This window comes from Aotus nancymaae, unplaced genomic scaffold, assembly GCF_030222135.1.
Source record: "Aotus nancymaae isolate 86718 unplaced genomic scaffold, 86718_ANA_hifiasm-v0.15.2.pri h1tg000029l, whole genome shotgun sequence".
Taxonomy (NCBI): Eukaryota; Metazoa; Chordata; class Mammalia; order Primates; family Aotidae; genus Aotus; species Aotus nancymaae.
Window position 1 is genome coordinate 93,265,689 of NW_026988442.1, and position 22,970 is coordinate 93,288,658.

General features: G+C 40.3%; 1 protein-coding gene across 4 annotated transcripts in view; it reads left to right on the top strand.

The window, feature by feature from the left end:
- UGGT1 (UDP-glucose glycoprotein glucosyltransferase 1) overlaps positions 1-22,970 on the top strand; it is a 109,330-nt gene that overhangs the window by 41,924 nt on the left and 44,436 nt on the right. For all 4 annotated transcript variants that reach the window (XM_064382869.1, XM_064382870.1, XM_064382872.1 and 1 more), the window contains exons 14-18: positions 1,586-1,705; positions 3,334-3,419; positions 7,496-7,631; positions 11,782-11,913; positions 16,815-16,979. In XM_064382869.1, the coding sequence (XP_064238939.1) occupies positions 1,586-1,705; positions 3,334-3,419; positions 7,496-7,631; positions 11,782-11,913; positions 16,815-16,979 (639 nt within the window). The remainder of the gene's footprint in view (positions 1-1,585; positions 1,706-3,333; positions 3,420-7,495; positions 7,632-11,781; positions 11,914-16,814; positions 16,980-22,970) is intronic.

The window sequence follows — 22,970 nt, forward strand, 5'->3', positions numbered from 1 at the left end:
CTCCTATTTAATAATTTAAAAATTTTGATAATCTGGCCAGGCTCAGTGGCTCACTTCAGTAATCCCAGCACTTTGGGAGGTCGTGGTGGGCACATCACTTTAGCTCAGGAGTTCGAGACCTGCCTGGCCAACATGGCAAAACCCTGCTGGAGTACAGGGAAGCAATCATAGCTCACTGTAGCCTTGAACTCCTGTGTTTGAGAGGTCCTTCCTCTTCAACCTCCTGATCCATTGCTCTTTGTGGATATTAAGTAGTTTCTAATTTTGCTGTTGTAAACACAACTGTAGTTAGGTTCTTTTTTTCCTCTCTTTTTGTGTATACATGTGAATTTATTTGGGGTAGATACCTGGATCTAGAGTACTTAGTGGTACTGGATTTGTTTTAGAAAAATTAGTGCCAATATAGTCTTCAACTTTATTAGATCCAGTTCTCTAAAGTGATTGTCCACACACCAGCATTGCACGAGAGTTCTCTTTGCTTTATATCTTTTCCTATTCTTGGATCTTGACACACTTTCACTTTTTTTGTCTAGCAAGTGTGAAATTTCATTGAGGTCTAAGCTCATAGTTCCTAGATTGCAGTTGAGGGTGTACACATTTCTTATGTGTATTGCCCATTTTGGGTTTCCTCTGTAAATTTCTTATTTGTACTATTTTTTAAAATTGTTTTTTACTTTTTTTTCCCTTTGTTCTTAAAAAATTTAGTCTGGGTGCAGTGGCTCATGCCTGTAATCCCAGCACATTGGGAGGCTGAGGTGGGCGAATCACTTGAGGTCAGGAGTTTGAGATGAGCCTAGCCAACATGGTGAAACCCCATCTCTACTAAAAATATAAAAATTAGCCAGTTATGGTGGCGAGTGCCTGTAGTTCCAGCTACTTGGGAGATTGAGGCATGAGAATTGCTTGAACCCAAGAGGCAGAGATTGCAGTGAGCCGAGATTGCATTGAGCCAAGATTGCACCACTGTACTCTATATAGCCTGGTTGACAAGAGAGAGACTCCATCTCAAAAAATAAGTTATTTTGCTTCTTTCTCTTATTTTTATGTCTTTCTTCATTCTTGACACTAGTCCTTTATTGGGTTTGTTGGTTACAAATGTCTTCATCTATTCTGTGACTCATCTTTTAGTCACTCATTTTTCTACTCGATCTTTTTATTTTTTATTTTTTTGTTTTTTGAGATAGGGTCTTGCTCTGTTGCTCAGGCTGGAGTGCAGTGGCACGATCATGGCTCACTGTAGTCTCAAACCCCTTGGGATCAGGTGATTCTCCCGCATCAGCCTCCTGAGTGGCTGGGACAGCAGCCACCATGCCTGGCTAATTTTTATATTTTTTTGAAAGTGATGGAGGTCTCATAATATTGCTCAGGCTGGTCTTGAACTCCTGCGCTCAAGCAGTCCTCCTGCCTTGCTTGACCTCCCAAAGTGCTAGGATTACAGATGTGAGCCACTGCACGCAATCTTTTTATCTTTAAAAATGGTCTTGTCTTGTGATTCTTCTTAAAAATAATTTGAAGACTTACTGTTGTTATTGCAGTATTACTAACTGGTGACTAATGTGCATGCGTCTTACGGTGTTTCTTGTAGTGGGTCAACAACCTGGAGGTTGATAGCAGATATAATTCGTGGCCTTCTAGTTTACAAGAGTTGCTTCGACCCACTTTTCCTGGTGTTATTCGACAGATCAGGAAAAACTTACATAATATGGTAAGTAAAACTTATTGTCTGGCTGTGAACTCTGTTTCTCCCTTGGCTGGTCCCCCCTTTTTTATCATATATAGAATGGTCACTTCTCGCCTTTGCTAGCTGCTTCCTCCCCAGGCCCCCATCAAATACTCTCTCTGTTCACACTGGAAGGGACTGTAATGTACCGACCACTTTTGGGGCTGAGGGATGTAACAGCAGCATTTCAGCCCCGCTTGGAGTGTAGGGAAATGCTCATTTTTAACACGAAGGTTTAGACTTTGTTTTAGTTTTTTAGTTTGTTTTTAGTTTTAAAACATTTTATTTTTAATTTTAAAACATTTTTTATTTTATAATTTTTATTTTTTCGAATCAGTTTTTCCAGATTGAAAAATTTCTCTCTTCATACTCTTCACACCATTCAATGATGTTTTTGTTTTTGTTTTAAGACTTTATGTTTTTTAGAGCAGTTTTAGATTTATAAGCAATGTTGTTTTATTAGTTTTAAGATAGCTCTCTTTTTTTATGTAAGAAGATGCATATTGCTACTGTTTTTCTTTAATATCTTAATCCCTAAAATTCAGCAGTTTATTCCCTTAAATAAAGCTGTTTGTCAACTCCTACTTGTTATTCCTTCTTGCACTGCTTTAGAGAGAGAGAATCAGGGTTCTTAACTGGCCCACTTTTTTCCTCTCATTTCTTTTCCTTCCCTGACACAGCTGGGAAAGAGATAAGGGTAGGGTTAGTGCCGAGGTTTGCCTCCTCAGAACTTGCAGGGGAAATTGCCCTCTCTACTTTTCTTTCTCTCTCTCTTTTTTTTTTTTTTTCAGATGGAGTCTCACTCTGTTGCCCAGGCTGGAGTGCAAGTGGCAGGATCGCGGCTCCCTGCAACCTCTGCCCCCAGGGTTCAAGCGATTCTCCTGCCTCAGCCTCCCAAGTAGCTAGGATTACAGGCATGCACCACCACGCCTGGCTTATTTTTTATATTTTTAGTAGAGATGGGGTTTTACTATGTTGGCCAGGGTGGTCTCAAACTCCTGAACTCAGGTGATCCGCCCACCTTCGCCTCCCAAAGTGCTAGAATTACAGGTGTGAGCCACCACACCTGGCCAGTTTTCTTTCTCTTGAAAACGCTTCTCTCCCTTTTAGTCAGAATTTAAATCTTGTTCTGTTTTACTGTATGTCTGAATTTTGCTAAGTGAGAGAATATGTGTAAGTTGCCTAGCACATAATAGGCAACTTATGTGCTTACCTGACAGATGTGACTGTGGTGTCATAATTAGGTTCTAAGTGAATTCTTAATTCACAGATCCTCAGAAGTGAATATACAGAAAGGTAGGCTCCATTTGTGAAGGTGAGAGAATTGCTAAACTTGGTTTTTGTTTAGTGTAGTTAAAGGACAGACATCAGCACTCTGGAGTACAGTTCCCATGTTACCAGTGTAAGTCCATGAGAAAATCACCTAGCCTTTCAGTACCACATTTTTTGAGCATAGAGGGAGGTAGCTGCTATTTGTATAATTCATCTTTTATGTGGTTCAAGCATAGTTCAGAAAAGGTTGGCTTCATGTACGGTGACTAATAACATTTTTCTTGGCCCACAGATATTTGAGTAAATGTCATTTCATGTGTTCTTGTCCCTTTCTTCAACAGGTTTTCATAGTTGATCCTGCACATGAGACCACAACAGAGTTGATTAACACAGCTGAGATGTTCCTTAGTAATCATATACCACTAAGGTAACACTGTTACTGATTTGATGATCTATCTAATTTAGCTGAGATTTTATTTGCCATTTTTAAATGCAAGTCTGGTGCTACTTAGTTGTAGGATAATTAATAGTGTAGATCACTAATGGCAATTTTATCTTCTGGTCAGTATGAAGCCAGTGTCTTTTGGGACTGAGAATTTGCTTCTCAGTGAATAGAAGCTTACCACCATTGAATTATCAATAAATAGCCCATGTAAAAATAGTTTGTGGCTGCAGCTTGCTTCCCAATGGAAGGGAATTTTTCCAGGTGAGTGTCCACATCACAAAACCTATTTCCACTTTCAGAAGAGATATAAAGCATTGCCAATGACTTGTTAGACTGTCAAGGACCAAATATATACATAGCCTTTTGTAATGCAAACAGTAACAGTTACTTCATTTCTGTTGCCAAACCTACCAACAGGGTACTGAATGACTGGATTTCCACTGTCCTCTCAAGAACAGTTTTTTTTTTTAAAGGTTTTGCATATAAATGCTAAGATATTTTTACCTACATTCTCAATAATTCTCCTGCATGTTGATGAAATTTTAATTCTTAGAAAATGTGAAAATAAAGAAGAAATTAACTCTTTATTCAATAAATATTATTGTGTGTTCCTTGACTACTACTGAGCTAAATGTTGTGAATATATGTGCCTTATTCTACCTTCTTGGAAAAGATCCTCTGTATACTTTCAGATGCTTTAGGGAGATATATGATCAACTACAAGGTTAGTTGTAACCTACTGGTTAGTTATAAGTGCATTAGAATTTCAGGGAAACAGAAACTCATTGGGATATTTGGGAAGCACAAAGGTTTATGGAGAAGTTGGATTTCAGAGAGGCTTTGAGGAAGACAGAGGGTTCTGTAGTTGAATAATGACATTTTTCATATAAAGCATGAATACATCTGGTTAGATGGAAGAACCTATTACTGGATTAAAGCCAGAGCTATGTTTTGATTAGAAGAGAAATATAAGAACACAGAAGTTAGGTCATGGCACACAGTTGGCACTAATACAATATTTGTTGAATTGAGGGATGAGAAGAGGGCATGTGGTCTTCAGGTTGCAAAGGTAGGTGAGAATAAGGCACTTGAACTCCTACACAACTGAGAGATTGTGAATAGTTGGAGAGAGCTAGGCATATAGGCTGTTCTTTTCTTCTTTGTAGGAGCTCATGTGGTCCTGCATGTTGACTACTAAATAATGATACATTATTATTAACTAAACTCCATAGTTTACATTAGGATTCATTGTGTTGATGACACAAATGTATGATGTCAAGTATTCACATTACAATACAGTTTAATACAGATTATTTCACTTCCCTAAAAATCTCCTGTGCTTCACTTGTTTATCTCTTCTTCCCTACCCCTATATCTTTGGCAACTGCTCATCTTTCTACTGTTTTCACAGTTTTGCATTTTCCAGAACGTTCTATGGTTGCAGTCACTGCTGATTTTTCTACTGTCTTCATAGTTTCCTATTTTCCAGAACGTTCTGTGATTGCAATTGTACAGCATATAGCCTGTTTAGATTGGTGTCTTTCACTTAGCAATGTGCATTTAGGCTTCCCCTTATGTCTTCTCATGGCTTGATAGCTCACGTCTTTTCATCACTGGATAATAGTCATTATATGGATGTCCCCCCATTTACTTATCCATTCACTTAATTGAAAGATACCTTAGTTGCCTACAAGTTTTGGCATTTATGAATAAAGCTGCTATAAACATTTGCGTGCAGGTATCTGTGTGGACATGCCATCAGCTTCTTTGGATAAATAACGAAGAAGCATGATTGCTGCCTCATGTGTTAAGACTGTGCTTAGTTTTGTAAGAACCTGCCGAACTGTGTTCCAAAGTAGCGGCACCATTTTGCATTCCCTCCAGCAGTGAATGAGAGATCCTGTTGCTCCACAGCCTTGCCAGCATTTGGTGTTGCCAGCATTTAGGATTTTGGTCATTCTGATTGGTGTGTGATGGTATGTCATTGTTGTTTAATTTGCCATTCCCTAATGACATATGATGTTCAGGATCTACTTATATTTATCATCTATCTGTGTATCTTGTTTGGTGAAGTGTCTGTTAAGATCTTTTGTCCTTTTTTTCCTTTTTTTTCCCTCCGCACTTTTGTCCATTTTTAAAACTTCCGTTGTTTGTTTTCTTATTGTTGAATTTTAAGAGTTCTTTGTAGGCCAGGCGCAATGGCTTATGCCTATAATCCCAGGACTTTGGGAGGCCAAGGTGGAAGGATTGCTTGAGGCCAGGATTTGAGATCACTGTGGGCAACCTGGGAAGACCCTTTCTCTACAAAGAATTAAAAAAGAGTAGCCAGGCATGGTGGCACATGCCTGTAGAGGCTGAAGTGGAAGATTGTTTGAGCCCAGAGGTTTGAGGCTGCAGTGAGCTGATCATGCCACTGCACTCTGTCCTCAGCAACAGAGCAAGACCCTGTCTGAGAAACAAACAAGAGGAGTTGCATATTTTGTTTACCTGTCCTTTATCAGATGGTTGTTTTGCAAAGATTTTCTGCCACTCTACAGTTTGCCCTTTTGTTCTCTTAATAGTGTCTTTCACAGGGCAGACTTTTTTTTTTTTTTTTTTCCTGTTTTGAGACGGAGTCTCACTCTGTCACCCAGGCTGGAGTACATGATCTTGACTCATTGCAACCTCTGCCTCTCGGGTTCAAGTGATTCTTCTGCCTCAGCCTCCTGAATAGCTGGGATTACAGGCATATGCCACCATGCCCGGCTAATTTTTTTGTATTTTTAGTAGAGACGGGGTTTTACCATCTTGGCCCGGCTGGTCTTGAACCTGACCTCGTGATCCACCCGTCTGGGCCTCCCAAAGTGCTGGGATTACAGGCGTGAGCCGTGGCACCCAGCTGACATTTTTTATTTCAGTGAAGTCCAAATTAACCCAATGTTGTCTTTCATGGATTGTGCTTTTGGATCTAACATCATTGCCAATCCCAAGATCACCTAAATTTTCTTCTTTGCTGTTGTCTAGGAATTTTAGTTTTTGTGTTTTACATTTGGACCTATGATCCACTTTGAATTAATTTTCGTGAAAGAAATAAGGTCCGTGTCTAGACCGATTAATTTGCACGTGCATGTCCAGTTGTTCAGCACCATTTGTTGAAAAGGTGATTCTTTGTCCATTCAACTGCTTTTGCCCCAGTATAGTTAGTGCAAAGTTTTTTTTTGCCAGCCCATCTATAGATATATAATGGTGTCTCTGTGGTTAATTCCTTTATTTTAAAATTGAAAATCAGGTAAACTTTAACCTTGGTTATTGCTTTTTGTTTTGGGACGATCGTAAACCTTTTCTGGCTTTTCTTTTACCAATAATTCTCATACTGCATATGCTAAATGTCACAATCCCCCCCTTTCTGTTTACTTTTACAGTGTGAAAATTTGTATGTCTTCTAAATTTTGTTTAAAAGCAGAAAAAAAAAATCCTAAAACTGTAGCAACACTCTTCATTTCAGTAAAAGAATCATTTCATGACATGGAAATGGCTTGCTTTAACTGTAGAAAGGTCTAAGTCACATTTGAGAGCCTGATTTTTTAATATTTTATAAGTGGCTGGGTGTGGTAGCTCATGCCTGTGATCCCAGCACTTTGGGAGGCCGAGGCTGATCGATCACCTGAGGTGAGGAGTTCGACACCAGCCTGGCCAACATGGTGAAACCCCATCTCTACTAAAAATACAAAAAAATTAGCCAGGGGTAGTAGCCTGTAATCCCAGCTACTCGGGAGGCTGAGGCAGGAGAATCGCTTGAACCTGGGAGGCAGAGGTTGCGGTGAGTCTAGATTGCACCATTGCACTCTAGCCTGGGTGACAAGAATGAAACTCTGTCTCAAGAAAAGAAAAATACTTTGTAAGTGGTGTATGTATAATTTTCTGTGTCAATCATGTTAGAGTAGGCTGTGAATCATGCTTTTCACTCAGAGTTTTCCTCTCTTAGCTACGATGTACGAGAAGGGTATAAGAATGTCATTCTTTTTAACCATTTGTATTCTTTGACATGTTTCTTTTTCTTCTTTTCCCTTTCCCTCCAGAATTGGTTTTATCTTTGTGGTTAATGACTCTGAAGATGTTGATGGGATGCAAGATGCTGGAGTGGCTGTTCTTAGAGCATATAATTATGTTGCCCAAGATGTGGATGATTATCATGCCTTCCAGACTCTGACACATGTACGTTTTTGTTCAGAATGGCACATACTTTTTTCAGATCTAATTTACTCTTAAAAACAGTGTGTGGCCATTGTAGGTCAGGCACTTAGGATGTCTAGAGCTCAGGAGTGGATCCTGAATTTAAAAGTCATGTCCGCTGCAGCGTATAGAGATGGATCTGAGGAAGGGCAGAGCAAAATGGCAGGGATGCCAGTTGATGAGCTGTTGCAGTGATCTCCCTGAGAAGTAACGGGGAAGGTAGCAGCAGGGCTGAGGAGAATGAAATAGGTTCAAAAGAAGTCACTCAGAATAAGCAATATTTTATACTTCATTATTTTATTCACTTTGTCTCTGCTTAAAGTTTGTTTTTGTTTGTTTGTTTTAATATGTCTTTCAAAACAACCACCTTAAAATTTGATTTACTTGTGTACTTTTTGAGACTGGGTCTGGTATGTTGCTCAGGCTGGTCTCAGAACTCCTAGGCTCAAGGGATACTCCCACGTCAGCCTCAAATAGCTGGGATTACGGCTGTGTTATCACCATGCCCAGGGAATAAGTATTTTAAAGTCTGCTTTTTGAATTATTTATTTATTCATTCATTTTTTTTTTTATTGTTTGATTGAGGGGGTCACAAAGGCAGAGAGACTGTATTTGTATTGTACACAGCTGGTGTAGGCTTGGAGGCTGAATGCCACACAGAGACAGACACAGAAACAGTCCAGCACTCAGCAGGGAAGGCTGGGCAGTATTCTGGGGCCTGTAACAATTGGTTGGCAGGTAGCAGTCAGCAGGGGGTCTGGCCTAGGGCTAAAGGGAGCCCAGGCACCCTGGAGGCTCCCAGATCTGAGGTCCCGACTGGCATCTGCTGTGGTGCCTGGGCTCAGCTCACATCATTCTGGGACTTGCAGGCGAACTGGGGCGGTACAAAGGCAGCACTGTACACATCTGAGCAGCTGCACCTGTTCCACCTGCTGCTGTGTCATTTGTTGCTTGGGCTTCTGGAAGTTGGTTCTTGAGTTTTTGCTGCAGAACATGAAGCCATTTTGGCCACTGTGATAGATAGGGACAGTACAGTAGGCATGGGCCACCATGGGGAATAGTGACTGGCAGAACCACCGTGTCTCCTTGATGAGGTCCAGGTACAGCCACTGTACTCACCCTGGCACAGAGAATGGTGTCCTCGTTGAGGGCCATCTTCATGAGTGGTAATAGAATTCCTCGAAGAGGCTTTCAGCAGAGCCCAGAAGTCAGTGATCATAATATTGAAGGCATCCTGGTTTTGTTTCATGAAATCAAAATTGTCACCCATATGCAGGGTCAGCTCAGAGCTAGAGTAGCCAATGGCCTTACCCAGCAGGAACTTGTTAGGGACCTGGATGCTGTCCTCTTCAGTCTGTCATTGGACCACAGACTCCACAGAGGGGTGCTTCACTACCTTGTGCAGGATGCCGTCTCTGTCCCCGATGATCAGCAACTTTTGTGGGATGGGGTGGCTGCAGAGTGGCAGGTTGATTCTCGTCTTCTGGTAGAACTTGTCCCTGTTCATAAAGGGGATGATGCCATCCAACACCAGCAAACTGCTGTAGGTATTTTTTCTTTTTTTTTTTTTGAGATGGCGTCTTGTTCTGTTGCCAGGCTGCAGTGCAGTGGCGCAGTCTCAGCTCACTGCAACCTCTGCCACCTTGGTTCAAGTGATTCTTCCGCCTCAGCCTCCCGAGTAGCTGGGACCACAGGCGTGTGCCACCACGCCCGGCTAATTTTTGTATTTTTAATAGAGACAGGGTTTCACCATGTTGGCCAGGATGGTCTCGATCTCTTGACCTCGTGATCCACCCACCTCAGCCTCCCAAAGTGTTGGGCTTACAAGCATGAGCCACCGCGCCCAGCTTTTTTTTTTTTGGAGATGGAGGCTGGAGTGCAGTGGTGTGATCTTGGCTTACTGCAACCTCTGCCTCCTGGCTTCAAGCAATTCTTCTGCCTCAGCCTCCCGAGTAGCTAGGACTACAAGTGAGTGCCACCATGCCCAGCTAATTTTGATTTTGTATTTTTAGTAGAGATGGGGTTTCACAGTACTGGCCAGGCTAATCTTGAACTTCTGACCTTGTGATCTGCCAGCCTCAGCCTCGCAAAGTGCTGGGATTACAGGCATGAGCCACCACACCCGGCCTACTGCTGTAGGTCTTACTGTGGAAAACAAGGATATCCTGGGAGCGTGAGTGCTGGCAGTGGAGTAGCTGCTTCATCTGTACTGATAAGGTTTCCCTGGGCCTCAAGCTGCAGATCTTATGGAACCAGACCTCCTTATGGCAGCATGACCATTGAAGCCAGGTTCCATGTCTGGTGGACTATGTGGCCTGAGACTACAGGCTGTGCAGAGCCGCAGCACAACAGGACCAGCTACACCCACCACCCGCTGTTCATTTAAAAAAAAATTTTTAGAGGCAGGAGCTCACTGTTGCCCAGGCTGGAGTGCAGCAGCACCGTCAGGGCTTACTACAGCCTCAAACACCTGGCCTTATGTGATCCTCCTGCCTCAGCTTCCCAGAGTAGCTGAGACTACAGGCATGTGCCATCATACCCAGCTAATTTTTTAAAAAAAATTTTTGGTAGAGACAGTGTCTCACTATGTTTCTCAGGCTGGTCTCAAACTCCTGGGCTTAAGCAGTCTTAACTGCATTGGCCTCCCAGAATGATGGGATTTTAGGTGTGAGCCACCGGTGCATGGCTTCTGTTTTTATTTCAGAAGTAAAGTAATACTGCTTGCTGTAAAAACAATTAAGGCCAGGTGCAGTGGCTCGCATGCATAATCCCAGCACTTGGGAGGCCAGTGTGGGTGAATCACCTGAGACCAGCCTGGCCAACATGGTGAAAACCTGTCTTTACTAAAAATACAAAAATTGGCCAGGTGTGGTGGTTCACGCCTGTAATTCCAGCTCTTTGAGAGGCCAAGGTGGGTGGATCACTTGAGATAAGGAGTTCGAGATCAGCCTGGCCAACATGGTGAAACCTCATCTATACTAAAAATACAAAAATTAGCTGGGTATGGTGGCAGATGCCTGTTATTCCGGTTACTCAGGAGACTGAAGCTGGAGAGTTCCTTGAACCCAAGAGGCAGAGGTTGCAGTGAGCCAAGATTGCACCATTTCACTCCAGCTGAAAAAAAAGAAATTTTTTTTCAAATAAATAATTTTAGTGTCAGTTTAGATTTCTCTATCTCTCCCCTGTCCCTATCTTCATCCCTCTTAAACATCATGGACATAATTTTTATTTCAAGGACTACTTATAAGTGTTCAGATTTTTTTTTCTTTTTTTTTTTTGAGACAGTTTCACTCCATCACCCAGGCTGGAGTGCAGTGATCTTGGCTCACTGCAATCTCTGTCTCCCTCACTGATTCTCCTGCCTCAGCCTCCTGTGTAGCTGAAATTACAGGTGTGCACTACCATACCAGGCTAATTTTTGTATTTTTGTAGGGGTTCAGTATGTTGGCCAGGCTGTTCTTGAACCCTTGACCTCAAGTGATCCATCTGCGTCAGCCTCCCAAAGTGCTGGGGTTATAGGTATGAACCACCATGCCTGCTTGGCCTATTCAGATTTTTCTTAACTAATGAATTTTTTTTTTTTTTTTTGCATTTGAGACTTAACTTGGCTGAACTGATTGGCTCATTTTAAGAATATTTAATTTTTGGCCAGGTGCGTTGGCTGTCACCTGTAATCCCAGCACTTTGGGAGGCCAAGGTAGGTGGATCATGAGGTCAGGAGTTCAAGACCAACCTGGCCAGTATGGTGAAACCTGATCTGTATTAAAAAATATAAAAATTAGCTGGGCATGGTGGCACAAACCTGTAATCCCAGCTACTCGGGAGGCTGAGGCAGGAGAATCACTTGAACCCGGGAGGCAGAGGTTGCAGTGAGCTGAAATTGCACCATTACACTCCCAGCCTGTGCAACAGAGTGAGACTCTGTCTCAAAAAACAAATATATATTTTTAAATTTTCAACCTAAAGAGCCATCTTAATAAGGTATATGGAAAAGGAAGAATTGCTAACATGTCCCAATTGACCTTTTAAGAAAAATAATCATATTTTCCTCTACATTCAAAAAAATGTGGAATGAACACTTTTAAATTTGAACTTAAAAGTGTAGTTAACCAACTGTTTTGTCTTTCTTCAGATCTATAACAAGGTGAGGACTGGAGAAAAAGTGAAAGTTGAACATGTCGTCAGTGTCCTGGAGAAGAAGTACCCGTATGTAGAAGTGAATAGCATTTTGGGGATTGATTCTGCTTATGATCAGAATCGGAAGGTAAAGAATTTCTTTGTGTCTCTCATTTGATTGCAACACTGTACTGTCCTTAACCCCCTGTTTGGGGCTTTTGCTAGTAATAGTGATGGTGGTTAAAGTGTTTCAGTACTTAGCATTCAAAAGTTTAGAAACCAGATCACTTTTCAGTGTTTGAGAAAGTTTTTACTTCAGTCTTGTGAAGATGTCACTGATTTTTAATGTGCTTATTAACTATTAAATTGAAAAACAATTTTATTTTTCAGAACGCAATGGTAATACTTCCGTGGAGTTTGCTCTGGATAACACCTACTGGATGTATAGAGCCAGGATATGATGTACAGTTTAATATGTATCATACTGGCTTCATTTAGTTATTTAGGCTGAGAATGGAAATATATTATGAAATGTAACAAACAGAATGGCAAAGTATTGTAGTAATAAGGATTTAATAAAGTTTAACATTTTTTTACTTAAAGATACTTTTGAGACATTAAACACAGTAAAGGGTCTTAACCTATTGCAAGTACAAATTGTTGAAAATCTGTATTAAAGAAATTAATGTATATTTCTGAGACATTTTGATTTTAAACACTAAAAAAATATTTATTTACCAGTGTTTCAATGTTTTTTCTCCTTTTTCAAGGGAGGAATTTTTTTTTCCCCAAATGAAAGACAAAGCCTTTCATTCCTGTTTGTAGATTTGAGCTATCATCCCTTTATAAATTATATTCTGCATGAATTGTTTATGAGTCCTGTTTCATCTGATACAGAATCCTTGTAGATTTTTCTTTTCTTTTCTTTTTTTTTTATGGCTGACTAGAACCTTGTAGATTTTTCTAATCTCCCTCCCAGGTCTTTTATACTTGTCTGACAGACAGCATCGTTTGGTTTTAGCTTCTCGTCTTTGTGAGTTTTCTAGTCTTTCAGTTTGTTTTAGTGGGAAGAGAAGACTAACGTTCTTTTTGTACTCATATTTTATTGATTTATATACTATTAAATCATTTCACTGACAGGAATAGTTGGTTTGGGAACAGACACAGCCTGATCCTTGGGAAAAGATAGCTTAACTGGGAGGAGCAGAAGGATGTGGGCATCCTATTCCCTGTATTTAAAATGCTGCCTTTTATTTATTAAGAGGTGTTTTAGTGTGGTTTGTGTGTAATACCAAAGAAAGAAAATTGAACACCTCTTACATTTTATAGATGATTTTTAAGGTCAGATGCTTTTAAAGGTCAGTGTGACAAAAATAGTACAAGTTAAACTTTAGAGTTACTAAGTTAGACTAGTTCATACTTTAGGATTGCCTTCAAACCGCTATTCAAAAACACGTAAAACTCTGAAACTACTATGTATGTGTGCTTGATAATGGTACTTTTGCCACCTCATTAGAAGGCTTTAAGTAGAGAGATAAAAGGTTAAAAATTATGTGTGATCATAAGGCTTAAGATAATTAAAAACAAAATCACAGATCAAAAAAAAAAAAAAAAAGACATAAATTATAGGCCTGGTGTGTGGCTCACTCCTGTAATTCCATCACTTTGGGAGGCTGAGACAGAAGATCACCTGTGGTCAGGAGTTTGAGACCAGCCTGGCCAATGTGGTGAAACCCCATGTCTACTAAAAAATAAAAAATAAATAAAAATAAAAAAGCATGTGGGCATTCTAGAGAGTTGCTTGCTAGTTTAAGTGTTCAGCATACTTTAATAGCTGGTATTTGTTAATCAGATAAATTAGTTAATTGAGACTGGTTGAGAGATCTGCTACTGTAAGTCAATTCAGGTTTTAGAGGGACTAAAAATCATTTTTAGCAAGATCAAAACACAAGAATTTAACAACTAGAGAAATTTCTGAATGACTTTAGAATAAGTAATAAAGCTTTAGTTTTAAAACACAGTAGTATTGTGTAACTGCTCCAGTCGTAATACTAGAAAGTTGAACAAGATGTGGTATAAACTTGGGCAGTTCACACAGCCTCATTGCGGGAGACAGCAAATGAGAGCACTATGGTTTTGGTGATGGTGAGGTTCTGAGTATTTTCACATTGTACGAGGAGGCTCAGTGCTGGGGGGACAAGGTGATTGTAGAAGGCTTCCCAGGTACAGTGACAGCTGCCTACTCTGTGAATTCAAGTTCGAAGAGGGACACATGTTTATTATATGTGTAAGCTGATGTTCAGTACAAGACGAATTAAAATACTAGCTCTGTGCCAGCTCTTTTAGAAAGGTAAATTCATACCAGGAGTTAGAATGTCTTTGAGCATCCCAGTCTGCCTCTCTTCTTTCTCTTTTCTGTTTTTGATTCTGTGTGTTAGTATTATATCTGCTCATTTTAAGGTATATCTAGTCAAGCTTGGAATTGAAGCTGGAAATGAGATCCACTCAGTGTAGCCTGAGAATGGTTACCATTATTTTATTGCAGCGTTCTGTCCAGTCATTTATCTTTTCTGGATTTTTAAATAAAATAATATTGCTATGGGTACCTAGTAACTGTTTTTCTCCCAGATAGACACAAACAACAAGAATAGTACTCTTTAGAAAAAGAATAAGTGAAATAAAAGAAAAAGAGGGCCACTTTGAGAATATGAAAGTTTTGAGGGACTTTGTGGAATTTTTTTTGTATTTCATATTTGGAAAATGTTTAAGTCTCATTTACTCTTAACCTGTTGAAGAAAAAGTACCAGTAGCTTTTTATTGTGGATGATTACTATATCAAAAGTATTTACTTAAAAAATATTGAATAGAGTAGACAAACAGGGGAAAGGGATATTTTTATACCTTTACATGTGTTGGAATTTTGATGGTGCTGAAAAATTGAATGAGAGTATTACACACCAAGCTTCTTAGTTTCCTAGACTCAGCCATCTGTACTGATTAGAGGCTCTTCTGTATACAAGCAGGTCATATTATTTATATTTCATCCATTTAATTGTCTAGCTATTTGAATAGACATACTCTCAAGGCAGGGATGTTGAGAGTATCCCAGAAGTCCTAACAATCTAATGAGTTTTTTTTTTTTTAAACTACAGGAGCTTTACCCCTATACAAAAAGCCCAATGGAATGGATTCTTTTGAAATGGTTAATTTTAGGAAAAATGACTGCTTTTAATATATGTTATTGCACTTGTAAATCTGTTCCTTTGTTATAGTGAAGCTATGAGATCTATGCCTGAAAGAAATAATTATTTTAAAAAGTAGGCAATGCAATTAAAGTAGAAATTTTAAACTATTGAGAATATAGTCAGAGGTATATATTTATATCTTTCAAAGCCAGTAAGATAATGACATTAGGAAAAGTTCTAAGTTACACATGCAAACATTTAACCTTTAGCATATTATCTTTGAGTCTTTACTAATCTCAGTTATTTTTGGGTGGCTCAGTATAAGACTACCAAAAATTAATGTTTGTTAATTATTTATTATTATCTAACATTTTTAGTTAGCTATTGATAGAAAATTTGTCCATATGAATTTTCAGTTTGGCTGTTTGATAATTGTGCAGCATTCTGTTATTTGGTCTTGTAAACTACGAGTGGTGAAAAGGAAGATACATAGTGAAAACACCTTCCTCTCCTAACTTTCACTCAATTACTGTTCGCAGTGAAAACCAATGTTATTTATCTTATTGTCATTTGGATTTATAATGTAAGTTTTCTGGTCTTGTTTTAATTGGTTGAGGGGGGTGATTTTCAAAACTAAAATTAGATTAAAATTGAATTTTAATGGACATCTATGTAATAGTTGAGATTTTAAAGAACAGAATGAACATGGTAAGAGTTTTAAGAGTGTATATTTAAAACATTTAGACTATGATGTATAGAAATGGCTGAAACCAACCAAGAAGGTTTTTTTGGCTGTGCCATGTTTCAGTCCGTCAGTGAAGTCTGTTACTGTGCTAGTCTGATTAGAAAGTCAGCAGTTTGTTACCTGTGACTCATATTAGGTACCTAATGGAAGTCCTTTTCTGCTGCTGCGTCTAAAATGGTTATAAATCGCTAACTCTGCTACTTTCAGAAAACGACAATTACAAGATGTGTAATAGGCATTTGTAACGTTGCCCACTTTATGTCTTGGGTAGTAATACAATTTTTACTCCGAAAAATTAGTCTGAGGGAAGAGTGCCTATGTTGACAGTCAGGAAGAATGTGCATCTCAGATACATTTGCCTTTTGTTGCTCCAGTATTTTCCGGCCGATGAACCTCTTTTGCCATGGAGAAGGGAAAAAATTGGGTGTATTATGTCTTAGAGCAATTTCTGATCACCCCCTACAAACCTTGTTTTGTTTTCTGTGGGCGCAATTTCTTTGTTAGTGGCATGGACCCTTATTTAGAATTGAGTGTAAATATTTACCTCAGGCTTTTTGCATAGAGCACTTAAAACGTATGGTAGTCAAAACCTGTGCGCCCCAGTGTGGTAGCCTGTGGTCACATGTATAATTTTAAATGGAAATTAATTAAAACTAAAGCTTTAGTTACTTGGTCGTAGCTGGCAGGTTTCGGGTGCTCAATAGTTACATGTGGTTAGTGGCCCCTGCATTGGGCAGCACAGATGGAGTATTTCCCTCATTGCAGAAAGTTCTGTTGTGTAGTGCTGACTGTAGTGTATGTAGTTCAGTTTTGATGCCCTGTGCCACACACACACCCTCACACACACCCACACACCCACTTCATAATTTGCAAGCTTTTGTGGTTTTATAAAAACTCGAGCTCAGTAACTCAGTCTCAGATTGACATAGTAGGATATTAACTGTGATGTCATTTTTTATTTTTTAAAAAAGAAATCTGAGTTATTTTTTCTTTACCATATTTCTATTGATTTTTGTTGTTTTGTTGTTAGAACAGGCATGTAAGAAAAATAGGCTTTGTTCCATTTGTCTTACAAAAGGCAAAAATATGCTGTTGTTTTTGTGGTTTCTTTTGTTTCAGGAAGCAAGAGGCTACTATGAGCAGACTGGAGTTGGCCCCCTTCCTGTAGTGCTATTCAATGGAATGCCCTTTGAAAAGGAACAGCTAGACCCTGATGAGTTAGAAACCATCACGATGCATAAAATCCTGGAGACCACCACCTTCTTCCAAAGAGCAGTGTACTTGGTGAGTCACGCTTCAAGGCTGATTTTGAGAGAACAGTTGGAGGCCGGGCGAAATGGCTCATGCCTGTAATCCTAGCACTTTGGGAGGCCAAGGCGGGCAGATCACTAGGTCAGGAGTTTGAGACCAGCCTGACCAACATGGTGAAACCCCACCTCTACTAAAAGTACAAAAATTATCTGGACGTGGTGGCATGTGCGTGTAATTCCAGCTACTCAGGAGGCTGAAGGAGGAGAATCTCTTGAACCTAGGAGGCAAAGGTTGCAGTGAGCTGAGATCGCACAACTGCACTCCAGCCTGGGTGACAGAGTGAGACTCCGTCTCACTAAATAAATGAATGAATAAGTTGGCTTACATTTTTTGTTGCCTCCATAGTAGGCAGTAAAATTTTTAGCATCACTGTTTGGGAAGCTGAGGCGAGAGGATGGTTTAAGGGTAAGAAGTCCGAGACCAAACTGGCAATATGGCAAGACCTCTTTTCAAAAAAGGAAATAAATAAATTAGCTAGGCTTTGTGGTGCGCACCGGTAGTGTTAGCTACTCAGGAAACTGAGGTGGGAAGATTGCTTGAGCCCAGGAGTTCGAGGTAGCAGTGAGCTGCGATTGCCCCACTATATTCCATCCTGGGTGATGGAGTGAGACCCTGTCCTGTTAAAAAAAAAAAAAAAAGAAAAGAAAAGCTATTTTCTATGTGTCACTAGTAATTGGTTTGCAAACTCTTGGCAAGTCCTGCTATGATGAAAATATTCATAAATCTATATACAGTAATTGAAATAACTAGTATTACTGATTTCAGGATTAAATGTTTATTTTACAAATTGCTAGCAGTTCTAAGAAACATTTGTTCTATTTGTAGGGAATTTTGATTTTGGAGAGACTCAATCTTATTTTTCATTTATATGTAAATATTTATATATAGTTGTTGAGATGTAATTCACACAGCATAAAACTCCTAGGCTTAAAGTGTATAATTCAGTAGTTTTTACTCTCTACATACAGTTATGTAACTACCACCTCTAATTTCAGAACATTATCTTCACCCCCAAAAGAAACCCCATATCCAGTAACAATTACTCCTCTCCATTTTGCCCATTTTGTCCTACTCCCCCGCCCCCCAGCCACTGGCAAACACAAACCTACTTTCTGCTTAATGGATTTGCTTGTTCTGGACATTTTATACAGATTGAATTTGCAAAGGTCAGCATGATATTGGACAGATAGCTTGTTGCTGAGAACCCCAACCCTCTAATCATGTGGTTGGTCTTTCTAGTGTTACTAGCCCCCAACCTGAGCCATCTCATTAGCACAACCTCTTGGGGCTCGCTGTGCATCACTTCATAGTAGAAACCATCATGTGTGATCTAAGGGGCTTACCATGAATGACAAGGACACTCCTATCACTGGATTTAGAGTTTACATCCCAAGAACTAGGACCAGCCAAATTATTTACTACATACTGTCCTTTCTCTTCCCTCCTCTCCTTCTGGAAATATGCGTATGTTGGTACTCTCTCATGTCCCACAGGTCTCATTCTTTATGTTCCTCAGACTAGATAATCTCAGTTTATCTGTCTTCAAATTCACGTACTCTTTCTTCTGTCAACTAAAATCTGCTGTTGAGCTCCTCTAGTGAATGCTTCATTTCAGTTTTTATGAATCCAGATTTCTATTTGTTCTTTTTGATAATTTTCTTTGGTTTATTGATATTATTTGATGAGCTATCGGTCTTAAACTTTACTTTGGTAGACATGGTTTCTTTTAGTTCTTGAATATATTTGAAATCATTTATTTAAATTCTTTGTCTAATTAAGTCCAATGTTTGGGCTTACACAGAATATGAATATAATGTAAGAATATACATTACACATTTTATTTATATAGTAGTTAGAATAGTTTGTCTTGGCCCTTTCTCTTCCTGAGTGTACACCATACTTTTTTCTTTCTGCATGTCTTTTTTGGATACAGGGTCTCACTGTGTCACTCGGGTTGAAGCACAGTGACATCATCTTAGCTCACTGTGGCCTACAACTCCTGGACTTAAATGATCTTTCCACCTCAGCCTCCCAATTACCTGGGACTATAGTTGCATGCCACCATATGTGGCTAATTTTTGTGTCTTTTTTGTGGAGACAAGATCTTTCTGTGTTGCCCAGGCAGGTCTCAGGTCTTGAACTCCTGGGCACAAACAATCTTTCTGCTTTGGCCTCCCACAGTGCTGGGATTACAGGCATGAGCCACCATTTCTGCATATTTAATAATTTTGTTTTTGATAACTAGAAATTTGAAATAATATAATGTGATACTTCTTCACTGTACCAGGATTTGTTTTTGTTGTTTTTTATTGTTGTAACTATTATTTATTTAATGACTTTTCTGAACCAGTTCTTTCTTTTCTTTCCTTTTTTTTTGAGACAGAGTTTCGCTCTGTCGCCTAGGCTGGAGTGCAGTGGTGCAATCTTGGCTCACTGCAACCTCCACCTCCCAGGTTCAAGTTATTCTTGTGCCTCAGCCTCCTGAGTAGCTGGGATTACAGGAGCATGCCACCACGCCCACCTAATTTTTGTATTTTTAGTAGAGACAAGATTTCACCACATTGGCCAGGCTCTAATTTCAGAACATTGGTCTTGAACTCCTGGCCTCAAGTGAACCACTCGCCTCGGCCTCCCAAAATGCTGTGATTACAGGCGTGAGCCATCACGCCTGGCCCTGAATCAATTCTTTCACATCTGTATTCTTTTTCATGTGTGCCTTCTCAAGTTTCAGCTGTTTAACTTACTGGTCAGCTGATCAATGAACGGAGATTTTCTTCGATGCATCGATTCAAAAAGTCTCCCAGTTTTTCTCAAGCGTCTCTGTGTTGTATTGGGGCACACTTTCCACACTCAACCAGACAGTTGACAACTCTGCCTTAGTCTTCCATTTTTGCTTGCACAGAGCCCCAAGGTTAGAGGCAAGGGTTTAAGGCCTTCTGAGATTTTCCCTGGGCATTCACATACCCCTGGGCATGATGCTTATGGTCTTTCAAATTCCAAGAAATTTGTCAGAGCTTTTCAAAGCCGCATATGGACACCCCCATTCCCCAGCCTTTTCTTTGTTTTTTGACCAGCTTCATGTTAGCCCATGTGTTATCTGCCCCTCAGGTGTTAAACAGTTGCCTAATTGTTTTTGACAAATACCACCAGGGGAAAGGCTGTTGGCACTGAGTGAGATGTGGTTCAGCCCAAATAAAGAGAACCCCTGAGAATCCTCTAGTGTCCTAGTTGTTTTATTTTGGGGCCCTTGATTTTTAAGGCTTTGTGTAACTGGGGAGATGTAAATAGTAATGTGGCAAATTAATTGCCTCAAAGATCACTTTTCTTACCATAATTTTTTTTGAGACAGGTCTCTCTGTCACCCAGGCTGGAGTGCAGGGACTGTGATCATAGCTCACTGCAGCCGTGGACTTCTGGGCTCAAGTGATCCTCCTGCCTCAGCCTCCCAAGGAGACGCGACCATAGGCGTGTGCTACCACACGCAGCTAATTTTTGTTTGTTTTGGAGAGATGGGTTTTTGCCAGATTGCTCACGCTGGTCTCCCAACACCTGGACTCAAGCAGTTTGTCCACCTCGGCCTCCCAAAGTGCTGAATTATAGGCATGAGCCGCCGTGCCTGGCTAGTATTCCATTTAAAAAATCATTAGCTGGGCGTGGTGGCACATGCCTGTAATCTGAGATACTCAGGAGGCTAAGGCAGGAGAATCACTTGAACCTGGGAGGCGGAGGTTGCAGTGAGCCAAAATCGTGCCATTGCACTCCAGCCTGGGACAAGAGCGAAACTCCAACTCTTGAATAAATAAATGTTTACTTCATTTCCTAGTGTTGGACATTACTTCTACATTTTCACTAGTTACAGACAGTGCTACAGTGAATATTCTAATATGTGTGTATCTTTGTACATTGTCTTGAAAAACACCAAGTATTAGAAAATTTGAACTAAATACACTAAAAAAAGTTGTATTATCAGCCAGTTGTGGTGACTCATGCCTGTAATACAGCACATTGTGAGGCTGATGCTGGAGGATTACTTGAGGCCAGGAGATTGAGACCAGCCTGGCTAACATAACAAGACCCCATCTCTACAAAATAAAAAAAAAATAGCCAGGCATTGTGGCATGTACCTGTAGTCTGAACTACTTCGGATGGCTAAGGCAGGAGGGTCGCTTGAGGATTGAGGCCGTAGTGAGCGATAATCATGCCACTGCACTCTAGCCTATACGACAGACCATGACCTTGTTCCTTTAAAAAGAATACAAGATATGCTACACCGATGGTATGAAATTCAAAACATAGAGATGTAAGTGAAGAGAAGCTTTTACTCATACACTACTGTCTTGTGCTACTCGTGATTTCTTCCTCAACTACTCTGTATGTGTGTGTGTGTGTGTGTGTATGTATGTGCATGCACATGTGTGTGTATAGAAGAGCTGGTCAGAAGGTATTACATTTAAATTTTTAATTTTTTTAATTACAATTTTTTTACAAATGTTTATTCTTAAATGGTGGCAAAAGATGTTATGGTAGGGGATACAGATGTTTAAATACGAATGAAATCAAGGGTCACCATCTCCTCAGGCGCAAGGCACAGCTTGCTTGTTGCCAGATTTTTTTTATTTCTTTTTAGATGGATCCTTGCTTCGTCACCCAGGCTAGAGTGCAATGGTGTGCTCGGCTCACTGCAACCTCTGCATTCCAGGTTCGGGCAATTCTTCTGCCTCAGCCTCCTGAGTATTTGGGATTACAGGCGCCTGCCACCATGCCTGGCTAATTTTTGTATTTTTAGTAGAGACAGATTTTGCCATGTTGGCTAGGTTGCTCTTGAACTCCTGACCTCAGGTGATCCACCTACCTTGGCCTCCCAAAGTGCTGGGATTACAGGCATGAGCCACTGTCCTGGATCCAGATTCCTTAATTTCACCTGTGGCCAGGGGGCCCTTCCCCATGGCCTTCAATTTTAATTCCTATTTTTGTTTCTGCTTGAAAGCCTTATCTTCATCCATCTCCTTGGCCTGTTTCTTGGGCTGTTTCAGCAGCACCTTCACAGCTGGACATGGCACCTGCTGCACCTTCCCCAGACCCTGCCAGCTTACATTTAAAATTTTTATAGACTGCCAAATTCCCCTCCTTGAACTAGATAGGCTTCTAATTGGAATCAGGTAGATTTACAGTATTGACCAAAGTTTTGTACATGGGCCAACATGTACAGTGAGCCATCTAATACCTTTGTAAGTCTTTTGATTGGTATGGCTTGGTTCATATGCTCCTTATTAAGTAGCTACAAGCAATGTCTAATTGGAATTATTTAGAATTGAATGTGTATAATTGATTCACATCTTTATCTTGAAAATGACTTTAGCAAGGACCTGGTGAGAGAGAGCTCTTCAGCTCAGGTGTCTGAGACCAGCCTGGGCAATATGGTGAAACCCCATCTCTATAAAAATACAAAAATTAGCTGGGTGTCATAGCACATGCTTGTAGTCCCAGCTTATTTGGGAGGTTGAGGTGGGAGAATCCCTTGAGCCTTGGAGGTAGAGACTGCAGTGAGCTATGGATCTCATTATACCCTCCAGCCTGGGTGACAGAGGAAGACCCTGTCTCAGGATAAAAAAGAAAATGACTTGGCCGGGCGCGGTGGCTCAAGCCTGTAATCCTAGCACTTTGGGAGGCCGAGGCGGGTGGATCACGAGGTCAAGAGATAGAGACCATCCTGGTCAACATGGTGAAACCCCGTCTCTACTAAAAAAAATACAAAAATTAGCTGGGCATGGTGGCGTGTGCCTGTAATCCCAGCTACTCAGGAGGCTGAGGCAGGAGAATTGCCTGAATCCGGGAGGCGGAGGTTGCGGTGAGCCGAGATTGCGGTGAGCCGAGATTGCGCCATTGCACTCCAGCCTGGTTAACGAGCGAAACTCCATCTCAAAAAAAAAAAAATGACTTTAAAATATACTTGTGTGTTAAATA